At 38.5% G+C, this 26,895-nt stretch overlaps 1 protein-coding gene across 2 annotated transcripts in view; it reads right to left on the bottom strand.

The window, feature by feature from the left end:
* Window positions 1–26,895, bottom strand: part of CFAP54 (cilia and flagella associated protein 54) — a 389,915-nt gene that overhangs the window by 122,319 nt on the left and 240,701 nt on the right. For both annotated transcript variants that reach the window (XM_031936253.1, XM_023206706.3), the window contains 5 exons: window positions 18,499–18,654; window positions 15,838–15,943; window positions 14,828–14,921; window positions 9,157–9,255; window positions 8,189–8,330 (listed from right to left, as the gene is read on the bottom strand). In XM_031936253.1, the coding sequence (XP_031792113.1) occupies window positions 8,189–8,330; window positions 9,157–9,255; window positions 14,828–14,921; window positions 15,838–15,943; window positions 18,499–18,654 (597 nt within the window). The remainder of the gene's footprint in view (window positions 1–8,188; window positions 8,331–9,156; window positions 9,256–14,827; window positions 14,922–15,837; window positions 15,944–18,498; window positions 18,655–26,895) is intronic.

The following is a 26,895-nucleotide window of genomic DNA, read 5'->3' as shown; positions in this document are numbered from 1 at the left end:
GTTGTTTCTCATTTCACCTGTTGACTCTGTCTAGAATAAACATGGTCTCCTCCTACCTAGTGCCTGACAATTGATAGGGTGTGTGCTCTCCTCTTAGCCATGGTACTGTCCCTTCTCAGATTTAAATGATCAATGTATGAATCTCTGAGTGGAGCTTCTGGACTCTTGCAGGCATTGGACCAGGACAACTCTGCTTCACTGAGGCTGGTCCTTGTCATGACCCAATTGTCTCATCTCCAATACTCAGATGCAACACACACACAAATTCTCACACACACACACACACACCACCTTCACTAGCACAGATGATTTTTCTCCATTCCCACCTATAAGTAGTATAATTATTTGGGATTTAAGTAGTAATATGCCAATCCAGTTCCACTACTATGGGGAATTGTGTGTCAGAGGAATAGGAAAACAGAAGATAATAGTAGAGGAATTGCATCCCACTTTTTAGTTAGTTGTCATTGACCCTGTATCTCTGCACCAGGGGCAAGATGGTACGGGACGGAAAAATCAGATTTATTTTCAGGTTGGAAGCTTTGCTCTGTTTCAAGAGGCAAAACATACATTAAAGCCCAGTTGTGATTCTCGGCTCTGCTCCGTAGATCTCTTTTTGTATTATGACAATAGGTTCACTCTGAGGTAATGGATGTGCTTTGGTCAATGATAGGGCAAAGGAGGATGTTTACATCCTGTGTGACTCAGTGAGTTTAGAGCGCAGGTGTGTAACTCCACTTGTTATCACAGCCATGTTGCCATAACATGGTAAGGCTCATCATTTGGCTCTAAGTCACTGCTGTCTGTAAAAGGTATAATTGCCATGTTGACACTGTATAGATGCACTCATGCCCAGAGAAAGAAAGAGTTAAGCTGCTAACCCTGAAGGGAGAGCTGGCTATGCAGCTGTGTGTGGCAGTGGTCAGAGCAAGAAGCCACAACAGAGCAGTCTGTGTAAGAGAGTTGCTGATGAGAGAGCTGCTGAATAAAGCTGTATTTCACGTACCTACAGCCCCCCTGAATGTTCTTTCAGCTCCCCGCTCCCCGCTCCCTATCCACCCACACCCCTCCAACCTCAGCATGGTCTGGAACCTGACCCTGGACCTAACATTCACTGACATTACTTTTTAGTATGACAGGCATTTGTAGTTTTCTGTATATGTGTTTATGTAGTAGTAAGAGGCTGCATCTTGGACCAGTAATCCTAAATGTTACTTTGAATTCAAAATTTAAATACACCACCAACCCCACAGAAATACAAACTACCATCAAAGAATACTATAAACACCTCTACGCAAATCAACTAGAAAATCTAGAAGAAATGGATAATTTCCTGGACACGTACACTCTCCCAAGACTAAACCAGGAAGAAGTTGAATCCCTGAATAGACCAATAGCAGGCTCCAAAATTGAGGCAACAATTAATAGCCTACCCACCAAAAAAAGTCCAGGACCAGATGGATTCACAGCTGAATTCTACCAGAGGTACAAGGAGGAGCTGGTACCATTCCTTCTGAAACTATTCCAATCAATAGAAAAAGAGGGAATCCTCCCTAACTCATTTTATGAGGCCAACATCATCCTGATACCAAAGCCTGGCAGAGACACAGCAAAAAAAGAGAATTTTAGACCAATCTCCCTGATGAACATCGATGCAAAAATCCTCAATAAAATACTGGCAAACCGGATTCAGCAGCACATCAAAAAGCTTATCCACCATGATCAAGTGGGCTTCATCCCTGGGATGCAAGGCTGGTTCAACATTCGCAAATCAATAAACGTAATCCAGCATATCAACAGAACCAGAGACAAGAACCACATGATTATCTCAATAGATGCAGAAAAGGCTTTTGACAAAATTCAACAGCCCTTCATGCTAAAAACGCTCAATAAATTCGGTATTGATGGAACGTACCTCAAAATAATAAGAGCTATTTACGACAAACCCACAGCTAATATCATACTGAATGGGCAAAAACTGGAAAAGTTCCCTTTGAAAACTGGCACAAGACAGGGATGCCCTCTCTCACCACTCCTATTCAACATAGTGTTGGAAGTTCTGGCTAGGGCAATCAGGCAAGAGAAAGAAATCAAGGGTATTCAGTTAGGAAAAGAAGAAGTCAAATTGTCCCTGTTTGCAGATGACATGATTGTATATTTAGAAAACCCCATCTTCTCAGCCCAAAATCTTCTTAAGCTGATAAGCAACTTCAGCAAAGTCTCAGGATACAAAATTAATGTACAAAAATCACAAGCATTCTTATACACCAGTAACAGACAAGCAGAGAGCCAAATCAGGAATGAACTTCCATTCACAATTGCTTCAAAGAGAATAAAATACCTAGGAATCCAACTTACAAGGGACGTAAAGGACCTCTTCAAGGAGAACTACAAACCACTGCTCAGTGAAATCAAAGAGGACACAAACAAATGGAAGAACATACCATGCTCATGGATAGGAAGAATCAATATCGTGAAAATGGCCATACTGCCCAAGGTTATTTATAGATTCAATGCCATCCCCATCAAGCTACCAATGAGTTTCTTCACAGAATTGGAAAAAACTGCTTTAAACTTCATATGGAACCAAAAAAGAGCCCGTATTGCCAAGACAATCCTAAGTCAAAAGGACAAAGCCGGAGGCGTCACGCTACCTGACTTCAAACTATACTACAAGGCTACAGTAACCAAAACAGCATGGTACTGGTACCAAAACAGAGATATAGACCAATGGAACAGAACAGAGTCCTCAGAAATAATACCACACATCTACAGCCATCTGATCTTTGACAAACCTGAGAGAAACAAGAAATGGGGAAAGGACTCCCTATTTAATAAATGGTGCTGGGAAAATTGGCTAGCCATAAGTAGAAAGCTGAAACTGGATCCTTTCCTTACTCCTTATACGAAAATTAATTCAAGATGGATTAGAGACTTAAATGTTAGACCTAATACCATAAAAACCCTGGAAGAAAATCTAGGTAGTACCATTCAGGACATAGGCATGGGCAAGGACTTCATGTCTAAAACACCAAAAGCAACGGCAGCAAAAGCCAAAATTGACAAATGGGATCTCATTAAACTAAAGAGCTTCTGCACAGCAAAAGAAACTACCATCAGAGTGAACAGGCAACCTACAGAATGGGAGAAAATTTTTGCAATCTACTCATCTGACAAAGGGCTAATTTCCAGAATCTACAAAGAACTCAAACAAATATACAAGAAAAAAACAAACAACCCCATCAAAAAGTGGGCAAAGGATATGAACAGACATTTCTGAAAAGAAGACATTCATACAGCCAACAGACACATGAAAAAATACTCATCATCACTCACCATCAGAGAAATGCAAATCAAAACCACAATGAGATACCATCTCACACCAGTTAGAATGGCAATCATTAAAAAATCAGGAAACAACAGGTGTTGGAGAGGATGTGGAGAAATAGGAACACTTTTACACTGTTGGTGGGATTGTAAACTAGTTCAACCATTATGGAAAACAGTATGGCGATTCCTCAAGGATCTAGAACTAGATGTACCATATGACCCAGCCATCCCACTACTGGGTATATACCCAAAGGATTATAAATTATGCTACTACAAAGACACATGCACACGTATGTTTATTGCGGCACTATTCACAATAGCAAAGACTTGGAATCAACCCAAATGTCCATCAGTGACAGACTGGATTAAGAAAATGTGGCACATATACACCATGGAATACTATGCAGCCATAAAAAAGGATGAGTTTGCGTCCTTTGTAGGGACATGGATGCAGCTGGAAACCATCATTCTTAGCAAACTATCACAAGAAGAGAAAACCAAACACTGCATGTTCTTACTCATAGGTGGGAACTGAACAATGGACTCGGGAAGGGGAACATCACACACTGGGGCCTATCATGGGGAGGGGGGAGGGATTGCATTGGGGAGTTATACCTGATATAAATGATGAATTGATGGGTGCTGACGAGTTGATGGGTGCAGCACACCAACATGGCACAAGTATACATATGTAACAAACCTGCACGTTATGCACATGTACCCTAGAACTTAAAGTATAATAAAATAAATAAATAAATAAATAAAAAGAAATTTCTCTCAAGGAGTTTAACAGGGTATAGTATTTTCCCTCCATGACAGACAGTCTTTCCTTCTAAGTATAGGCAATGCTGAAATCTGGATGAAAATTTAAACTTTTATAATAAAAATATAATTTGAAAAGAAAAAAAATTTAAATACAGAATTTAATAATTTTAATCCCAGCTGAATTTTTTTATCAAGGCCACAAGCAAATCAAGACAAAATGATAGAGTATATACTTGAATATAACTGGACCCAAAGTAGGTAGCATGAAATAAATGTTTCTTTGCATTGAATTTAAACATGGCCCCACAATGCCAGTGCCATCATTTCAAAGTGTCTGTTCCTACAGAGAATACCTCAGTAATTGTATTAGGTGCATCACTTCAACTCTTTTACTGTGCTATAGGTGTCATACAATTGCTCTCTGGTCCTGGCAGGATGATCTATAGCTCACTCCCCACACATGACTAGTCCATTCTGTCATGATGCTCCTGTCATCAATTGCTCTGTTGATAAAATTTGCTTCCCCTGCGTCAATTTACACCTGCCCCACAATATACCTCTCCCAGAAAACAATGTTCTTAATTAGCTCATATGCCATCCTGCCTGTGTCCAGCTCCCCTAGAAGGCATAGATGGATCTAGCTTGTGGCACTTTAATGTGCCTTCATTACTATGCGCTCCTTTTTTTGTTTTGTTTTGTTTTTTGAGACAGAGTCTCACTGAGTCACCCAGGCTGGAATGCAGTGGCGCGATCTCGGCTCACTGCAACCTCTGCCTCCCAGGTTCAACCTATTATCCTGCCTCAGCCTCCCTAGTAGCTGGGATTACAGGTGCCCACTATCATACCCGGCTAATTTTTGTGTTTTTAGTAGAGATCAGGTTTTGCCATGTTGGCCAGGCTGGTCTTGAACGCCTGGCCTCAAGTGATCCACCTGTCTTGGCCTTCCAAAGTGATGGGATTATAGCCGTAACCCACAGCCCCCAGCCTATTATGCTCTTCTTAAAAGATGAATTTTGTTTTTTGTATTTTATTTTTTAAGACAGAGTCTTACTTTGTCACTGAGGCTGGAGTGCAATGATGCGATCTCAGCTCACTGCAACCTCTGCCTTCTGGGTTCAAGCGATTCTCCTGTCTCACCCTCCTGAGTAGTTGGACTACAGGTGTGCACCAACACACCCAGCTAATTTTTGTATTTTTAGTAGAGATGGGTTTTCACCATGTTGCCCAGGGTAGTCTCAAACTCCTGACCTCAAATAATCCACCCACCTCATCCTCCCAAAGTACTGGAATTACAGGCATGAGCCACTGTGCCTGGCCAAAAAATGTCTGTCATTTCAGGGTATATGCCTGTTCTGATTGCCCATGACTAGAAGCTCATGGGAGGTAAGACCTGCTTCCTTGATGTGTTCTCTGATTCTTCCTTCTCTCTGAATATGAGTATCTGGTACAGTACTCTGCATACAATAACAGTAAATGTTGTTCATCACCTCATGTGTAGATCAATGTTAGTATTGTTTAAAGCTAAGATTACTGAGGAGGTTTTTTGCTGGATGCTAATTTATGCTAATACAAGGAAAATCAAACAAGTTTTATTTGTTGTTGTTAAGGAATTTTGCCCTTTAGCAAGCCATTATAATATGAACCTCATTGCCATCTGGGTATTTGCGGCAACCAAGTGGGAATTCAGAACCTCCTTCTAACCCAAACACTGAAGTGAGGGAAGTCATCAGCATGAATTAATTATCAGCCTGCCAGGAAAGGACTGGAGGGCAAAATTATTCTTCTTAAGGCAAGGCAAAATGCAAAACAGATTGGATTTTAAAATTTGGTAATTTCATAGTTAAAACAGTAAAGAAGGGCTAATGGTATAAAATGGAAACTGAAAAAATGTAATATGCTATGAAAGCCACTGACACGGAACAAGAAAGCTTAGGTTCTAGTATTAAACTGAGAAGAAGACTACCTACTCAACTGGATCAACAAACATGGTTTGGTTTAGAGGATACCATTTTCCCCTGTGCCCACGGCTGAAATCATTAATTAATCACAGCACCTTTTTCATGTCTTTCCTATGGTTCTCTCCTCTGAACCATACAGAGGTTCTTCTCAGGTAGCCACTGGCCACTGAATTTGTCATACGCGATAGTTTCAATTATCATGTGGCAAACATCCACGCCTCTCTCCCTTCCCGCTCAAGCAGTGTATATTTCCCTAGCTCACTGATACTGGACTTGGCCCTATGACCTGCTGTGGCCAATGGGATGGGATGTGAAGAGAGGCGTTAAATGCATTTGTGTGATTTGTTTTGTGGTTCTTTCCCTCTGGTATCTACCATGAGAAGATCATGCCCCAGCTAACCACTGTCTCTTTAGCTTGGGCCTACGACAAATGTACGTAAGAGTGCACCTGAACCCGACCTACAGCCTGAAGCAGAACACATGAGCTGCGTGGAAGAATGAGTTCCTGTTGCCGTAAGCCACTGAGTTTTAGGGTCCATCTTGGATGAAACTTATTGGTCATCCCTGCCCTAAAAATTGGGAGAACACAAGGAAATGATTAGGATAAAGTAGACACATCATTCAGAAGTAATAAGGAGGCAGTATGAAGAAGAAATAGCCATACTGGAAGTTTGAATTATCGTCTAAGATTTTGACTAATCTCTCAGTCTACAGACAAGAGACTGAGCAACTAGCCTCAGATTCTACAGTAGATTAGTCTCTAACGAGGCTGAGAGAAATGAAATGGTTTGGCAGAGTTAGGATGTCAACTGAAGTCTCTTGATTATTAATACTGTACAATAATGTGTGCTTCTAACAGGGATGCTTTCCTGGCATTCTGAACCAGGGAGAATTGAGCTGCCAAACAGTGTCAAGCAAAAGTGGGCTGCCAGACTGCCCTGTGTAGGGTCAATGGCTTTGTCCTCAGAGAACCCATCTATGGGGAACTTAAAGAAGAGCAAGCACCCAGTCCGACGTTCAGGCTGTGGCTCAGAAAGTCGATAAAGCAAAATTCTACCAGGCACGAAGGAAATATAAATAAGAAAACAAAGCTTCAGCGTAAAAAAAAAAATAAATCTATAAAATAGTTCACAAAATAATTTGGGACACAAATGCTTCAGTAAAGAGCCAAAGAGGGGGACGTTAGACATTAACACTTTAACTAAGGCTGACCCAAAAATGCAGCAAAGTAAGCCGCTGTCTACAGATGTGATTCCAGAAGCATTAGGATGATCACTCCCACCCCTGTCAGGTTAAAACTCTTCTCCTTTGGTTCAATGCTGACCTAGCACCAAGCAAAATTAGAGATGGATGTTAATGAAATTCCAGTCTGGAAGTAAGACTAGTATCTTACTTCTTAGCACCTATCCAAGTGCTTAGCACACAACAAACACTCGATAAATGTTTTTTGAGTGAAATAATGGAAAAACACATAAATGAATGTTAAATGCCTGTTACCAGTTATCTGATATAGAGGTTTATATTATAGTTTACTATCAAAGGAGTAACTAGCAAAAACATAAACGGTATTGCAGTCAAGTTTAAATTTTGCTAACCTCTTTCATTAATTCTTTTAACAAATGTTGATATTGAACGTCTGCTATGTGCAAGCACTGTGCAATCTGCTGTAGATGAAAATTGAATAGATGAAGACCCTGCCCTCAGGTAGCTGATGATAATTTAATGAGAGAAAGAGCTTAAAGATGCAATCAAACATACATACAAATACAAAATAACTGAGGAAAAGAGGAGGGAGGCATATGAGAGTGGGAGAGTCAGTGTAGATTTTGGATTAAAGAATCAGAGAGGCAAAAAGGTCCCACTTGATATGTGTGAACTGGAAAAGAAACAGATGTAAAATATCATTTTTTGCAAGAACATGCATCTGAAATGCAGCAGCTGACTAACACGTACACATGTGCAGTGAGCTAAGGGCTCTCTATTTTGGCCCTAGAATCCCTGTGATCCCCTGGAAGTACCCCCAAACATTACCGCCATCTAAGCTAAAAGCCAACAAATTACAATTAAATCTTTGAAACTTGATTCTATATTACATATGTCAGTTTTTTGCATAATATGTAAATCTCCAAACATACCAAGCAAATAATCTGTATACGAAGACAAAAGATCCAGAGCAGCAAATTCTGGGATATTTGGTAATGCCACTTGGTTAACTTTATGGGTTCTAGTATTCTTCTTTCCAATAAGTAAGTTAATTGCCAGCACAGCTTCACTGACCTACAATTAATGCATAAATTAGAATTATAAATGTAAGCTTTCTAATTCATAGATTATCTATTAGGTAAATAATGTGAAAAAAGTGAATTCATAAAATAATATTCCATATACATTGGAAGAAAAAAAAGACAACCTGAAAGCATAATATGTGATCCCTGACATGTAGAATATATCATAGTCAAACAAATAATTTAGGGTTGACAATTTAATTAATGCATAAGTCACTTTAAATAAGCTACCTCACCTAGCTATAACAGATATCTGCCAAAATGTCAAATATGTGCACATGTGTATCTGCCAATAGTTTCATTGAGAAAAGATGAAACAAAAGAAACTAAGTCTGGCTAATATAGAGATTGAAAACACTAAACATAACTAGTATTTCTAATCTTTCCAAAGAAGCATAATTGGCACAAATCCCAAATAATGTAATTTTTTTTTCTTGTTTTCTTTTGAGACAGGATCTCACTCTGTTGCCCAGCCTGGAGTGCAGTGGTGAGATCTCAGCTCACTGCAGCCTCGACCTCCCAGAGTCAAGCGATCCTTCTGCCTCAGCCTCCTGTGTAGCTGAGACTACAGGCATGCCACTATGCCCAGCTAATTTTTAAATTTTTTGTAGAGCTGGGCTCTCACTATGTTGTCCAGACTGGTCTCGACCTCCTGGGTTCAAGTGATCCTCCTGCCTCAGCCTCCCAAAGTGCTGGAATAACAGGCATGAGGTACCACACCCTAACTCCTTTCTCTTTTATGGGTATACTGTTTTCCTTAAAAGCAGAGAGTACAGATAGGATGGTAAAAAGAAAGATTAAACAAAAATCACACTAACCTGTGCAGCAGCTCTTATTGCAATCCAGGCTAATGAACTGTACATTTCAAATTTACTTGCTGATGTTTCTTTAACAGAACTACTTCTTCTGAGAGGAGGCTAAAAATATGGCAAATGTGTTATGATATAAAGTTTTGTGATAACTCTTCTCATCTTCTAAAGATGACATTTTAGTGAAATATTGTGTAGTCACTAAGGATAATAACGTACCTATTGACATGAAAAGATATTCAAAATACATTGAGGAAAGAAGAGTGTAGGTTACAAAATTGTATGAAAAGTACAATCCTTCTTTTTAAAAAATATGCACACGCATACATTCCCTGTACATAAATACAGGGAAAATTATTAACAGTGGTTATCCCAAATTTTAAGGTAAATTATTCTTATCATTTTTTTCTAATTTTCTATAATGAGTTTGCATTATTTGTGTAATAAGTTAATAAAAATTATATATATATATATATTTGAGACATAGTCTTGCTCTGTCACACAGGCTAGAGTGCAATGACACGATCTCAGCTCACTGCAACCTCTGCCTCCCAGGTTCAAACAATTCTCCTGCCTCAGACTCCCAAGTAGCTGGGACTACAGGCGTGCATCACCACACCCAGCTAGTTTTTGTATTTTTTATAGAAACAAGGTGTCACCATGTTGCCTAGGCTGGTCTTGAACTCCTGAGCTCAGGTGATTGGCCCACCTGAACCTTCCCAAGTGCTGGGATTACAGGTGTGAGCCACTGTGCCCATCCAAACATGGCATCTTAAGTAAAATTAAGTGCCATTATAATAGAAGACCTATAAATTGAATATATTGTGTAACAGTGTCAGAAATTAGAACGTTGCTTAAAGATTTTTGGCAGTATTTGCTGTCTTATTTCCTGCTAAGAAAAATACTAAAGAGATAGTATTATCATAAAGTTCCATAGAATAACAAAACAAACAAACAATGATTGAGGATTTTTTTTACCATGGGGGTTTCTTTAATAAAGAATATATATATTAAATAGATATTCAGTTTTTAAACATAAGAAAGTCAATGCTACAGAAGTGAACAGAACAAGTAGCTAGTCCACCAGTAGCTAGTATCTGTTGTACATTTTTATAGACAACTAAAATAAGTAGTAGTAGTTTCTTAAGATTTAAATCATCTGGAGGGAGCTAACTATTCAATTAGCCCCACGGGTGCTAATTCTTTGATGCCCATATTTTGACCAGTTCTTTAATTTTCAATGAACCTGCAGAATAAAACAAACAATAACAAAAGTATATTTCTTTTACTTCTGGTGAGAAGAGGCCCAGAGAAAAAGAAAGGCTGTGTACAATGCTGATGCCAAAGCAACAAGTATAAGGCGTAAATGTGGCCTTGCCTAGCTCTTGCGTTAAGCCTGGCAGAAGATGACACCTGGAAATATCTGCCTATGGGTAAATCTAAGCAATATAGCCCCATTCCAAGATAAAACAAACAAACAAACAAAAAATCCTAATCATTAGCTGCAATGGGACTAATCTGGGGTAACAATTGCTAGCTTACTGACTACATAAGCATGGGTAATTTATCTACTTAAATTCTGGAAACAAGACTAATAGGCATGTAATGAAGAATAGAGAACAACATTAAATAACTATAATGTAAGACCAACTAGTAACCCAGGCATTTAAAGAAAAAAGAAGTCATCTCGAATGGTAAGGAAACCTTTATTGAGGAAGTTGGGCTTGAGCCCACCGTAGAAAAATCTGGAGTGGAGAAACAATATGGTGGGCATTTTCCAGATGGGGGAGATATTCGACATTGCACAGGAGATTCTAGGTTATGTAAACAGGAAAGAAAACCCAGGCAGGGGGTGTGGAATGCATGTAGATTGGAAATGAAGAAGTAAAGTGTCTTTGTTTGCAGAAGACATGATCCTATACGTAGAAAATCCGAAGGAATACACAAACAGACACACAAACACAACTAAAATTAATAAACCTGTTTAGCAAGGTCACAGGATACAAAACTCAATATATACAAATCAACTGTATTTTTATATGCTAGCAATAAACAATCTAAAAATTAAAATAAAAGTTCCCTTGACAATAGAAATAAACAACAAAAATGTGTAAGACTCGTACACTAAAAAGACATATCTTTGTTGAGAGAAATTAAGATCAGAATAAATGAAGAGACAGTCCATATTCATTAATTAGGGGACTTAATATTGTTAAGATGACGACAAAAATCTCCTTAGTTTTTTTTTGCAGAAATTGACAAACAGATCCTAAAATAGACAGTGAAATGCAAAGGAGTCAAAGTAGCCAAAACAGTTTTGAAAAAGAAGAATATAGTTGAAACATGTACTTTACAATTTCAAAATTTGCTAAAAGCTACGGGAACCAAGACAGTAGACACTCAAGTAAAGGTAGACTTATAGGTCAATGAAACAGGATTGAAAATCCAGGAATAAACATTTACGTATATAATTAATTTTCAACAAAAGTGCCAAAGCAATCCAATGAGAAAAGGATAGTCTTTGTAACAAATGGTACTGAGACAACTTCATATTCATGGACAAAAAGATGAATTTAGAATTTAGAATCTTACACCCTACACAAGTATTAACTCAAAACGGATCACAGACTTAAATGTAAAAGTTGAAACTATACAACTTCTAGAAGAAAACATAGAAAATCTTCAACATCTGCAGTTAGACAAAGGGTTCTAGAAATGCCACAAAAAAACACAATCTTATAAAAGAAAAAAAGACAATTTGGACTTCATTAAAATTTAAAACTTTTGTACCTCCAAAGACACTACTAACAATATGAAAGGACAAGCCACTAACCAGGAGAAAATATTTGCAAATCATTTATCTCATAGGGGGCTTGTATCTAGAATATATATATATTTTTAAAAAGAAAACTCTCAAAGCTCAATGATGAAAAAAGACAAATGACCCAATAAAAATGGGCAAAAGATCTGAATAGACATTTCCCCAAAGAAGATATACAAATGGCCAACAAGCACATGAAAAGATCTCAGCATCATTAGCCACCAGAGAAATGCAAATCAAAATCACAATGAGATACCACTTCATACCTATTAGCATGGGTACTATCAAAAAGGTAGACAATAACAAGTGTTAGCAAGAATGTGGAAAAATTGCAACGTTCATATACCACACTTCTCCACCTTGACAAATTGTGATTATAGTCCTTGTCACATTGCAATACAATTATTTATCTCTCTTGCTAGACTCTGTGCTCCTTAGGAAAAGAAAGTGGTTAGCATACATTATGCCCTCAGTAAGTGTTCGGTTCATAAGTAAATAAATGAATGTTCAAGAAATAGTCAATTCAACTTAGCCATCCATTATTGAGTACCTGCTATTAACAAAACAGAAAGAAGAATAAAGATGTTTAGCTGATGTTACATAATGAGAAATAATAGTTCCATTTATATAAGTACTTATTATATACAAGTCCATTATCTTGTTTAATTCTCAGAGCCACTCTAAGAGGTAAGGATCCTCATCTCCATTTCACAGGTGAGGAAACTAGGCTTAAAAAGACCTCAGTTACATAGCTAGTAAGTTGTGAAGCTAGGATTCAAACCCACACAGGTACTATGGTCACTCTGCTATATGGACACTACATAAAAGAGCAACAATAGTGCTTTCTTTTACGGGCTTATAATGTGTTATCTTTATTAGGACATATTTCAAATGTTATATTTCCATGGTCTGAATATGTCTGCATGAATTTTTTTAATTGGTTTTGGCTGTTTTCTGTGCTTCTAATAATTCTATGACTTGCTAAAATATTTATACTATGTCAAAACATACAGAAAATAATGATCATATTGTAAGGAGTTACACTACTGTTTTCATTCAGATCCTAACTTCTTTATGTCCTTAATTATAAGCACTTCTCTAGTAAGAGCCAGAAAGGTGATATATTATCATCCTAGCATCCTATTAATTTGTATTGCCACCTGCTATAAAAACAAGGGTTTTTTTCTGTTACTGGAAATAAACATGTTTATCAAACAACAAAAAGTAACTTTTTCTAGTTTGTAATTATTTCGATTAAAAAAAGTGGGGCCATTTACCTAAGGCAGCTGCCATATGAATAATTCAATTGACTGAGAGTCTATTTGCCTAAAGGTTTTAAATCATGTTTATGCTGTCTCAAAAATTAAAGATTTGATTCCAACATTTTCTGAAAAGATCTCTTGGAGGGTGAAATGATTATTCAATAAGGATGAAACAGAAAAGCCCACTAAAATTTTAAAAACAAAAAATAAAATTACTGGGTTCATATACCTCAAACCCACCCGAATTATTCCTGCCTCTGGGATCTCCCTCAGTCTAGACCCTTGGTCCTCATGTGTGAACCACAGACCAGCAGCATCAGCATCACCTGGGAGGCTCATTAGAAATGCCAAATCTCAGAGCCCATCCCTGATTTACTGAATCAGATTCTGTCATTTCACAAGATTTTCAGTGGTGTTTCCACACCTTAGTTTGGAAGCACTGCTCTAGTTAGAAGACGCGACCCCTCTGCAACTCTTTGCTGGGGTCCCTCCTCATCCATCAAATCCTACTTCAAACATCACCCCATTCTCAGGTCATTCACTGAAAATCCCACCTATGCAAGTTATTCCTAGCTCCAAATTTCACTACCTAAGTCACCCCCTGACATGGTTTGGCTGTGTCCTCACCCACATCTCATCTTGAATTGTAGCTCCCAAAATTCCCACACATTGTGCGAGAGACCTGTTGGGAGATAATTGAATCATGGGGCAGTTTCTCCCATACTGTTCTCGTGGTGGTGAATAAGTCTCAGGAGATCTGATGGTCTGATAAGGGGAAACCCCTTTCACTTGGTTCTCATTCTTTCTTTGTCTGCTATGTAAGATGTGACTTTAGCCTTCCACCATGATTGTGAGGCCTCCCCAGCACATGGAACCATGAGTCCATTAAACCTCTTTCCTTTATAATTACTCAGTCTTAGGTATGTCTTTATTAGCAGTGTGAAAATGAACTAATACACGCCCTTCCCCTCCTTCTCCCTCATTTCCTCCCACCTTTCCTCCTCTGGCGTCCTTTGCTTTACTGGTTTATTATGTTTTCCTCTACCGAAAGGTAAGCTCCATGAGAACAGTGACCAAGTTTGTTTTAGACACTGCTTTAATATCTTCCTCTGGAAGAGTGCCTGGATCATAGTAGATGCTAAAAAGATATGTGATGAATGAATGAATGATTCCATCAAGAGGAAATCTATTTACAGGCCATATCAGTATTGAAAACTTCACTTGTCCATCTGTTTAACCAATATGTCATTTCTTGAATTTTCCTGATCAATACTAATGACTCACTCATTGCCTTGCATTTATATGTTATCCATGAAATATAACTGTATATTTATATATTAATATTACGTATATACTTATGTACACTTACATTTCATAGATAACATTTTCACAGGCAGAAATGTGTATATAAAAATAATTTCCACAGCCCTATATAAAATGTCCAAAGAGGTATCTCTTTGTAACATATAGTTACAAGTGTAACTACAAAGCAATGAATTAATTTCTCCAAGCCACATAGGAAAATCAGCCTCAGTGTTACCAAAATAGTAAGCTCAAAGGCAATTAACTCATAATTTCAAATAAAATAGACTCTTACCTTAAGTGTTAATGGTGATCCTGAAATTTTTATCTTTGGCTTCTTCAGATGAAAATACAATAGAGCCATTTCTAGGTAGGAGTCTCTTATCAATCTAAAATGATATAGCAATGTACTTATTAAATAGCTTCACCATGCATAATCATTGGTATCATTTGCCAACAATTTCTGAGCTGATGAAAGGAAAAACTGGCAAAACCAGCATCTGTCACAAACACACACCCTCTTTTCATAGCCCTTTTGACCATAGATACTAGCATCTTCCTCCCTACTAAAATTGGAAGTTCTTGAAGAGAGCTCAGCATTCTGCCTTGTCCTGTGCTGGCAACACTCCATGCTATAACTGCCATGAAGCCTGGCATCAAGACCATTCTGGAATATTCTAGCACACAAGACACTAAATAAGTAAAGGTCAGGGCTGGAGGACTTTGCCTTGAAAATGTAGGCCCCTCTCTATCCTCCTCCACTAATTAAAATAGAAAGAAACACATAGAGTTATGCAATGCCGAAAGCAGAGACTTGGTATGGGTTAGGTCTATGTATTTACTATCAGATCTGTCAGCTGGGGATCAGTGCACCTGGATCAGTGCCGTTGTAATAAAGGCGGCTTACTCAATATTGAGGTTATATTCACACAGAATTAAGTTGACCAGTCCTGGTCCTGATGACCAGACTGAATAGCCACAAGAACCTCTTCTAGACACAACTGCACATTTAGGGAAGGATCTTCCAGTTTAGAAGCCAGTCATCCTGAGGAGGCCCTAGCAATCCTGGGACTGACAGGAGATCTGGGTACAGGCCAATATGCCACTATGAGGACAGTCATTTACCATTATTTTAAAGGAGGCTTTTGGTCAGAACAAAGAGCAACAAGCTTGAGATGGACCCCATGAACTAGCCCTGCTTTGAGAAGGCATCCCAATCAATCCAGCCTTAAGTGGTCAATATACTACCAGAACACAGGGTTCAAGACAAACACACACAGCTACAACAATGGAATATCCTTTTACCCTGAGTTTTGATCATTTTTCAGGCTTAGTTGTATAGCTTCATATAAACTCTCAAGTTGAAAACTTAGAGATTTCTCTTCCATTAGTATTTGACGTTCTATTTTGCCTGAAAGAAGGAAAAGATACAAACATGGTTTTCCCTTTTTCTAGCACTTAGAACTTAAGAACAAATATTTCATGTTGGAAATTCAGAACATTTGGTGTGCTGTCCTTTTGTATGTCTGTCTATTTCTTCCAGAAGGTAAGCCAATAAGGAAAGACCTATTGCCGCCTCCTTCAGAACTCAGGCTTCCCCTGCATTCAGGAAGCAACGTGAGGCAAGCCTCCTTTGGCTTGCCCTGCACAATGGTCTTCCCATCTTCCCATCTAACTTTTCTCTCCATTCCCTTATGCTTCTCCCTCCTCCTGTATCTTACATTCCCTTTTTTGACATGCATGTCTCCTCTTTCCCCTGTCTCCTTCACAGATATCAGAAAACATCTACTCTCTCATGTTCATTGTAGCATTATTCACATTATTCACAATAGCCAAGATATGGAATCAATCTAAGTACCCTTCAACAGGTGCATGGATAAAGAAAATGTGATATGGCTGGGGGTGGTGGCTCATGCCTGTAATCCCAGCGCTTTGGGAGGCTGAGGCAGGTGGATCGCAAGGTCAGGAGTTTGAGTCCAGCCTGCCCAACATGGTGAAATCCCGTCTCTACTAAAAATACAAAAATACAAAAATTAGCCGGGCATGGTGGTGCATGCCTGTAATTCCAGCTACTCAGGAGGTTGAGGCAGGAGAATCGCTTGAACCTGGGAGGTGGAGGTTGCAGTGAGCTGAGATCACACCACTGCACTCCAGCCTGGGTGACAGAGTGAGACTTAGTCTCAAAAGAAAAAAAAAAAGGAAAGAAAATGTGATATATATACACAATGGAATACGATTCAGCCATAAAATAGAAAGAAATCCTGTTATTTGCAGACATCATGGATGAACCTGGAGGATCTTATTCTCAGTGAAATAAGCCAGGTACATAAAGACAAATATTGCATGATCTCACTTAACTGAAGAATCTTAAAAAGTCAGGGATGGTGGGGAAATAGGGAGATATTGGTCAAAGGGTACAAAGTTTAAGTTAAATGGGAGGAATAAGTTCTGGAGACCTATTGTACAACATGGTGACTATAATAATAATTACAGATTTTAAACGCTTTCACCACAAAAAAGATAAGTATGTGAAGTGATGGATATGCTAATTAGCTTGATTGAATCATGCCACAATATATATATGTATCAAAAACATCACACTATACCCCATAAATATATACAATTGTTATATCAGTTAAAAATAGATTGAAAACACTTTTAAAATTTAAAAAAAAACATACACACAAACCTAAGGAGAAAAAATAAATCCCAAAAAGTCAGCAAATGGCTGAAAACTCTCTATGATAATGCAAACACGCTAGCCCTCACAGCTCCCAGTCCTCATGGTGAGCTGCAGCCTTCAAATATAGGCACTAGCAGGCCAGGCCTGGTGGCTCATGCCTGTAATCCCAGCACTTTGGGAGGCCGAGGCTGGTGGATACCTTGAGGTCAGGAATTCGAGATCAGCCTGGCCAACATAGTGAAACCCCATCTCTGCTAAAAATACAAAAATTAGCCAAGTGTGGTGGCGCACGCCTATGGTCCCAGTTACTCAGGAGGCTGAGGAAGGAGAATTGCTTGGACCCAGGAGGCGAAGGTTGCAGCGAGCCAAGATCATGCCACTGCACTCCAGCCTGGGCAACAGAGCGAGACTCCGCCTCAAAAAAAAAAAAAAATGTAGGCACTAGCAGAGCACATGGGTAGCAACAAGGATAGGAAGGGAAACTTCTATAATCACTGCAGAAAGGATTCACAGCTTTCATGCAGCCAGTGGAAAGGGCACAGAGCTGGCCAGCATTGAGCTCACATCTGGGCACTATCATTTAGTGGCTGTTGACTTTCGGAAAGTCCCTTAACCAGACCTCACCTAATTTTCCTCATCGTCAAGTGGGATTTATTATGCCTACCTTGCAGAGCTATTTTAAGAATTAGCACTATGAGATGTAACATATTCAATACAGCACCTAGCATCTAGCAGACACTCAGTAAATCATAGCAGTCATCCTCATCTTTTTCTCAGAGGTAAAATGGCCACAATAAAAGTACATAAATGTATTAAGTAAATAGGTGTTATATATAAGTTATAAGTATAGGTATGCTGTAGCTATTTAATTTCAATGAGTGTGTATCTCTTATTTATAAAAATTAACCAAAATGTTTAGCTAAGTAATGAAATGATGCAGAAAAAAAGTCTTCCAAACATTATTTAAGTAATATTATTTATAGCTAAAATGCTATGCTGCCATTTTTCAGTCAAACGTGAAACTTTGTATAAGAAGAATCAATTATAATTGTAAACAAAATGAAGTAGTCGTACGTTTTTCTTTCTAGACATAAACTTAAAATAAGCAGTGTTCTTTTACCTAAGACTGGATTTGGTGGAGGTACCATTGTGTTAACCATCTCTAAGCCCTTTGTATGTCTGTAATTTTTATAGTCAAGGACCAAATTTTCAAGAATTCTGTTGTTAATAGAAAAAAGAATTCCACAAATTTTATCATAGTTCTGACCCCAGCTGCATTTTACCTTTCTGAAAAAGGATTTCAGCTTCCACCTCATGTTCCTCCACTGCTGTTGTTCTACAGAGCTTCAGTGCCACATCAAACAGACGAAGAGCAGGTAACCACTTCGAGGGGTCCTTCCTTTTATTCTTGTAATATACTTGCTTAGCCACTGTATGTCCTAAAAGAAAAACGGTTGGGTGGGGAAGAACAATACAATACACAGCGTTTATAACAAGCCTCCAAATTACCAGACTGCTCTCACAGTAATGAAATCTATCAAGAACTTTGGTAGTTTTTACAGGTTTTAGCATCCAATAAATGTTTTAAAGACTTATAATACCCAGCATTTCAATGAATTACAGTAATAACCCTTTGAAATTTTTTCTCTGATACATTTCTAACATGTTTTCTTATTTTTTAAATGAAGGATAATCTCTCAAAATCCTTTCTTTCCAAAATTTCACAATGCTCTACACAACAACTTTCGTGCCGTTAAGATGAGGTTGTTAATAGGGAAACACCCAGAAATTTTATGTTGTTCCCAATAAAATTTGCAAATAGTAACAGGCAGTAATTTTCTTTCTATTAAGCATTATAGCGGTTACTTGCTTTGTGTGTTTTGTTTTGGTTTTTTGTCATCTCCACTAGACAGCAAACCCATGATGGTCAAGGGCTACATGCTACGTTTTTATTAGGCCCCATCATTATTTAACATGTTTTTACTTAAAAAACCATTGTATGGAAGAGACATTAGACTTTATCTGTGTGACCCCAGAGCCAGACAGGCAGACACTTACTCAACAAATATTTTCTAAGTGCTTAGGTACTTGATAAAAACGAAAACAGAAAATAGTAAGAGCTAAGATTTATTAAACATGTCCTATGTGCCAGCCACCCTCTGAAGGACTTAAATGCATTATTCATATGATCCCCACAACTCTGAGTGGGCACCATTATCAAGCTTATTTGACAGAGGACAAAGTAGTAGCTCAGTGAGGTTTCAGCAACTCTCCCATGGTTAGATGGTTAGTAAATAGAAGAGCTATAATTTGAACTTAGGTAGTCTGGCTCCAGGCCCACAGTCTAAACTACAACATTGCACTATCTCTTAAGAGGGAGGTCATGAAGCCTAGTGTTTTGTTCAATGGAGAATATGAATAGCCAGACAGGCAATCAAAATACTGCATGGCCAATTGTGTAGCAGATAAAGCACAGGGTACTTTGCTAGCAGGCCCAGATTGGGGAAGGTCAGGGAAACTGTCTCAGAGAATGTGGCTGTCTAGGCTGAAAGCAGATTAACACCTTCTCTTTGGTAATTTTAAAGAACAAAAAAGTTGGCATAAAGAGGAGAAGGCAAGTAGGAGAAATAATTAATTGATAGGATAATGGAACACACGATAAAGCAATATAAACAGAAAGGCAGTGTAGGACTCTGATACAGATACTGAATTCTTGCTGAAGCACTGGATCCTGGCCAGTCATTGGTGCTACCACATCACTGAGGCTTTAAACAAGTCCCCACATGCCTCTAAACCTTGAGCATCCTCTGAAAAAATGATTGAAATATTGGGTATTATATGTCTTTAAAACATTTCTTGGCTACTAAATGATAAAAAATAAAATGCAGCAGAACTACAAAATTGTAAGGTATCTTTAGGTTCTGAAATTTTCTAATTCCAAGCTGCTATGCCCTACAAAGGATGTATTTTTTTAAACCTAGAACTTTTTGTAAACGTTTAATTCAGGAATGTGCTATGTGAATGGCAGGATGATGGACAGCCTCAGGCTCTCTCTCTGTCTCTCTCTCTCTCTCATCCAGGAAGAAGTTACTGAGTCCTTACTCTGAACCAGGCAGGAGGGCAGCACACTGATGAGAATACAGTGATGACAAAGTGAATACGGAGAAGAAGAAGAATATGGAGATGAAAAGCCCTTGCTTCTAGGAGGCTCCCAGAAGAGTAAGGAGGCCAGGCATGGAACAGGAAGAACAGCTGACATCTACAAAGCTCTTAAAACAAGGGAGGAGGTGCCCTTCTAAATACGTTATGCATGCCACTCACGTCATCCCAGAGGCCAATGACATTGGCACTCACCCACATTTCATAGGAGAGGAAACGAAAACAAGGGAAGTTAAATGACTTGTTCAAGGAATTGAATAAGAATTCTTTCTTAGAGCCCACACTCTTAACCTCAACAATTATCAACTGTGATTGGATCCCAGGTTAGAAGGGAAATAAAAGATATGCTATTTTGTTCAGCACAACCATATTTCAACATCTCCCCTTTTAGTATATTTCACTTATTGTTTCCAATTATACCAAATATCAATATAAGACAAAAATAACAAATACTTTATGTCATCATGCCACGTATATGTATATATAATGTATATTAGCACTATATAGTTTATATTATATATTAGTGCCATATGATGAGATATATGATATGGTATTATATATAATATGATAATGTCACTAATATATAAAAATAATACTTGAACTGTCTTCTAGATTTTTGTTAAAATTAGAATTGTTACAGAAATTATGAACTATTTTCTCTCCCTCCCTAACCAGATAATAGGCTTCCTGAGGGCAGAGATGAGGACTGGCTTCCTAGTACGTCCCCACTCCCCAGCATCATTCTTGGCCCTCAATGAATGTTTGCTGATTAAATAAACACAAGAAATGTAAGTAACTTTCATTCACTCCTATTATACAATCAGTAATCTACTTTTTCATGTAATAAGGAAGCTCAAGGTTCAGTCATTAATTTTAAAAAGATTTTAAATAACCATGATGTTTATTTTTGTATTATAAAAATAATCTCTAAATGCCTTTTTCTATCAGAGACTTTCACATGAAAAAATTTTTAAGTGGCCCATTCGTGTGACATAATCTATACTATAAAGGAAAATTGTCAAGAAAGCATCAAGCCACAGCTGATTTTATGCTTTATAATATTTAAGTGCTCCTTTTTCCAGTAAACATCAACTCTGTGAAAAAGACGTTGTAAAACTGATGTTGTTTTGACAGAAAAGCTGCTTTGGGTTTTGTTTTTTAAGTCTGTGTTTAATATAATACACCAGGAAGCAAGCTGTTCAGCCTCAAGTGACTCTAAAACATAGCAACAGTATTGTCATTGAGTGGTGACACATCCTCAAGATTAGTAAGTCAGAAAGTACAGAATATATTTGATTTAACACAATCTGTACAATTTAACACAATCTGTACTTTAAGCTCCTGCAGAAATCAAATGTCCTGATAATCGAAGAAATTGTAGACTGAAAATACAGAAAAATAGCTCTCATGAGATCAGCAAGCTGGAAGGAATTCAAGAGGCCAATTAAGTCAGCCTAACTTCATAAAGGAGGAAACGTAATATAAAGGGGAAACAATGCATGTAAAGTAATAAAATTCATATCTGATGATGATCATCAACAATATAATAATAATGATCAATAATAATAATGAGAGGGAGGAATAGAAGGGAGTTGGGAGATTCTGCACAGATGATAGCTTGGGTATGCCCTTGCTGCCCTCCCTTTCCCAATCCAATCCAACAATCAGCTTCTCCAGAGCTGCTGCTGCTGCTGCTACTGCTGTTGCTGCAGGAGGCAGGTGGGTCATAGAAGGTGACGGGTAATAACAGATAGAGCTGGTACAGGATCTTCTGCACTCTGGGATGGACAAGAGCCTGGGAACCAGGTGCAGGCAGCCATGGATCAAAGATCAGGGACAGCGGCCAGGCACGGTGGCTCAAGCCTGTAATCCCAGCACTTTGGGAGGCCGAGACAGGCGGATCACGAGGTCAGGAGATCGAGACCATCCTGGCTAACACAGTGAAACCCCGTCTCTACTAAAAAATATAAAAAAACTAGCCGGGCGAGGTGGCGGGCGCCTGTAGTCCCAGCTACTTGGGAGGCTGAGGCAGGAGAATGGCGTAAACCCGGGAGGCAGAACTTGCAGTGAGCTGAGATCCGGTCACCGCACTCTGGCCCGGGCGACAGAGCAAGACTCTGTCTCAAAAAAAAAAAAAAAAAAAAAGATCAGGGACAGCATCCAAAAAGAGCTTGGAACAAGGTCTCTAGTTCCAAAGAGTGACAGCTCTGGATGGCTGCCTTCTTGGTTTCTCAGGACCTGTGAGGGGCTTGAAGGTGGACTGAGTCCTCTCCACTCCTGAAACTAAAGAATATTGACCTTTGCTGCTTCTCCTGGTGCCTTACAGGGAATTGAACTTTTGAAGTCTGGTATAGAACCAACCCATATAGGCAGAATTAGCTATTCTTAATCACCACTTGCAGCATGGCTACTACTGAAATTAATCCAACAGCTAGACATGACTCACAACAAACGGACAAAGGGAAACAGCCCAGCAAAAAAGATCCAGCAGCTGGCAAGAGGAAGAACAAATACAACTCCCAGAAAAGGTGGCAGCAGTAAAATAAAACTGATTAAAATTCAGACAACAAATCAAAAAAGTAAGAGTATGTATAGAAATATAAAGTTTTCAGATAATTTTGAGAAGATGGTCAATACTGAAACCTAAATTAATAATCAGAAAGATCAAGTGGAAGTAAAAGAGTTCAAGTTATAGATGATAAAAATAAATGGAAATTATAAAAGAAAATAGACTTAGAAGACAGATCAAGACTTGACATATAAATTATAATAGTCAACACTCAATAGTGCTTACTATGGTCCAGGCACCGGTCTAGGCATTTAACATCTTCTTAACAATCCTATCAAGTAAGTACCATTATTATCCCCTGAACGTTTGTGTCCCCTTAAAATTCACGTGTTGAAATGTAACCCCCACATGATGCTATTAGAGGTAGAGACTTTGGGAGGTGATTAGGTCATAAGGGCTCTGCCCTCCTGCATAAGATTACTGTCCTTATGAAAGACAAGAAGACAGACTTGTCCTTATAAAAGACAAACTTGAGAAAGCCCATCTGCCCCTTCCACCATGTAAGGACACACAGAAGGTGCCATCTATAAAGTAGAGCCATCCTTCACCAGACACCAAATCTACCATTGCATTATTCCCTTGGACTTCTCCAACTCCAGAGCTGTGAACAATAGGTTTCCACTGTTTATAAATTACCCAGTCTAAGGCATTTTGTTACAGCAGTCAAACAGACTAAGACACTCCCATTTTTGAGATGAGGAAATTAAGGCATAAAGAAGTTAAGTCACATGCTTAAGATCTGAACCTAGGCCAGATGGTTCTCGATGTACTAGTAACTGAAGAAGAAGAAAGAACAGAGAGTTACTAGGCAATAATTAAGCAAGAAGAAATTTTCTGACAGCTGGAAAGAGATTTACCTGCAGATTGAAAGCGCTCACTGATTTCTAGGCAGAGAAAGAAAAGGCATATACCCAGACATATGCTGGTAAAATTACTGAGCTACAGAGACAAAAGAGAAAATCCTGTAAGTTTTCAGAAAGAAAGAACAAATTTCTTACCAAAAGAAAAATGGAAATTAGACTGACACTGCAGTTCTCATTTGAGACACTCAAAGCTAGATATGATGGAATAATCTCTAACAAACCCTGAGAAAAAAACAGCCACACCCAAAAATTCTGGTACTGAGTTGAGAGCACATCACTCACCTGGCAGGGTTCAAGAAAGGTATTTGCGGAGAACATGGAATCAGAATATAATCTGAGGAAAACACTTAAAAAGAAAGAGAAAAGGATTCAATCAACAACCTATGAAACAGAACAGAGACTGAAAGACTCTGAAGGCTTTGAAGATGAATGAAAAAAAGGAGGGAGGAAGAACAGCAGCACTTTCTCAGTGGTACAATGACTAGGATTAGATATTAGAAATTAGAAATAGAGTTTCTTTAAAAAGGAAAGAAATAGTTCAAAGGAAAAGCATCAGGATACTTCGATTAAAAAGTACTAAATTATCTCAGTAAAATCTAGCAGATAGAGTAAGAGAGAAGGAGCAAAAATTCTAGAGATTTCTACATGGTGAGATTAATGTAGGAAGGTAAAATTCATCACAGTCTCATCTAATTGGGGATGGCCTATGAGGGAAACAGGTAAGAGCCTCTTGGTGAGAGGAAAGTTGGATTGGGTATTACAGTAGGGAACCACATGTCTGAGTCTGCAGAATGGGAAAGGAAAAGTACAATGAATGTCTAAAATAACAGAAAAAAAGGTCATAAAAACAACTTGATCAAACTGACAAAGATAAAGAAAATAAAGTAAAATAAGTAGTAAAGATAAAGTAAGATGTAAGAAATAACAACTGTACTACCATTTATTGCATGACTGTTGTGTGCCAGGCACTGTTTAATACTACATATATTTGATTTCATTTCATTATTTCAAATATATAGAGCAAATAGCCTACCTCCATTTTGCAGATAAGGCATGAAGTCTAAGAGCTTGGATAACTTCTAAGATCAGACAACTAAGAAATAGTAACGCCAAGATTCAGGCCTAGGTCCTTCAGATCCCAAATTTTCATCTAACCAGCTTGCTCTGCAGTTTCCTATTTCTAATAACCTGTGCGTTAGTCTTTTTTCCACAGCCCTGTCCACTAGATCCTTTTCAAATATTTGAAAAGGAGGTAACATTTACTGAGCACATACTATCTGCCGGAAATGGTAATTGGTGCTAAATGCTTAATTTTCATTAGGTTTATACCTTCACTGAAACATTTTTCTTGAGCAATTTTTTGTTACAAAAGTTAAATGTATTCATTGTACTTCACTGTAGCAGATTAAAGGACAGAGAGAAGCAAAAGAAGACAATAAACATCATCTATAATCACACCTGCCAAGGGGAGTCCCTATTTTCCAATGATCTTTTGATGTATACAACGAATATTTTATAATTTTGTGTTATATATGTTCCAATGTAGTATGAACACCTTTCCATTGTATAAAAATTATTCTGCAACATTATTATTAGTGGTTGCATAGTAGTCTAATGATGAATGAAATCTGAAAGCACCATTATTGATTGATTGCTTGATTTCAGGCACTGTGCTAGGTGCCCAAGATGTCAAGTGAACAAAACAAAATCGTTGCCTTAAGAAGCTTATGTCGTAATGGAGGCTTCAAACAAGCAAGTAAGTTGTCCTTACCAACCAACATGGTGAGCGTTACAATAAGAATAACCAGTTAGAAGGGGGGTGAGGCACCTCAACCAGTCTTGGGGTTCAGGTAAAGCTTCCTGGAAGAAGTGATACTTAACTGAAATCTGAAGGATGGACAAAGTTTAAGGAAATGTATTTGCATGAGTGGGAGCCAGTGGGTAGTGGGGAGGAGAGGGAAAAGAATGATATGGTAAGAATGGGATTTCGGGGGAAGATTATTCCTAATGGAGAAAATCGCATGTGCAAAGGTGTAAAGCAAGCACACATCACCACATGCATCATGTGCAGTCACAGTGATTCAGTGTGACCGGAGGGTTGGGTGGGAAGGGGCACATGTCAGCTTGGACCACATCATAAGAAGCCTTTTAAGCTAGAATAAATAGAGATCATTTACTTAAAGGATAGCCTAGGGAAACAGAAAGGTAATTATGGGTAGGAAACCAGAGAGGGAGATGGAAAATTGGGAGAATGCAGCACCTGAGAATCCAGAGAGAGCGGAGTTTCAGGAAGTTGTGATTGGTGTCAGCAATGTCAAATGCCTTGGAGGGTCTGAAAACTACTTGTTGGAATTATAGATTAAGTCCTTGGTGACCAACTCAAGAGTGATTTCTCTGGTCCAAATCCAGAATGAAGTGGCATTAGGGGTTAATGAGAGGGGAGGAAAGAAGAGGAAGAGAGCAGACTCTACCCTTAAGGAGTCCTGCTGGAAGGACATTTTGTGAGAATGACAGAGGCTTACAGTAGGTTTGTTATTGTTTTGTTGTTGTTGTTGTTCATTTGTTTGTTTAGTTTGGTTTTTTACTGGTGGATATTTGAAAATATTTACAAACTGAGGGAAGGAGGGAAAAGGATGTGTTGAGTAAGGAAGGTAGAAAATATGTGAGAGAGGGGTAAAAGTGCCAAAGCAATGTCTCCAGGAAGGACAGAGCCAACTAGGAGCTACAGCAAGGCCAAAAGGCTCAGCAGCATTGATAAAGGGACAGGCTCCTCCCCTAAGAAAAGAGAGAGGCAGAAGGAGGCTGGAGTCATTAACCATGATCACAAAACAGAGTTAGGCCGATACATGGTTTTCCCACTGCAGGGAAACCATACCACCCACCTGGGATTGAAAATACTATTATCAGCCAGTCCACTAGTTAAGGCACTAACTAGAGTATTGTGAAGATAGGTCCCTTCAAGGGACCTTGACTCATAAAAATATGAAGACTTTTGACAATTCCTATATTTGTAAGATACAATTTTATTTCTTAAACTTTTACAAACGAATTATCAGAGCTTCCAAAAAAATGAATATCACATTCATTAA

The sequence above is a fragment of the Piliocolobus tephrosceles genome, chromosome 10, assembly GCF_002776525.5.
Source record: "Piliocolobus tephrosceles isolate RC106 chromosome 10, ASM277652v3, whole genome shotgun sequence".
NCBI lineage: Eukaryota > Metazoa > Chordata > Mammalia > Primates > Cercopithecidae > Piliocolobus > Piliocolobus tephrosceles.
This window is presented reverse-complemented; position numbering and strand designations above follow the sequence as displayed.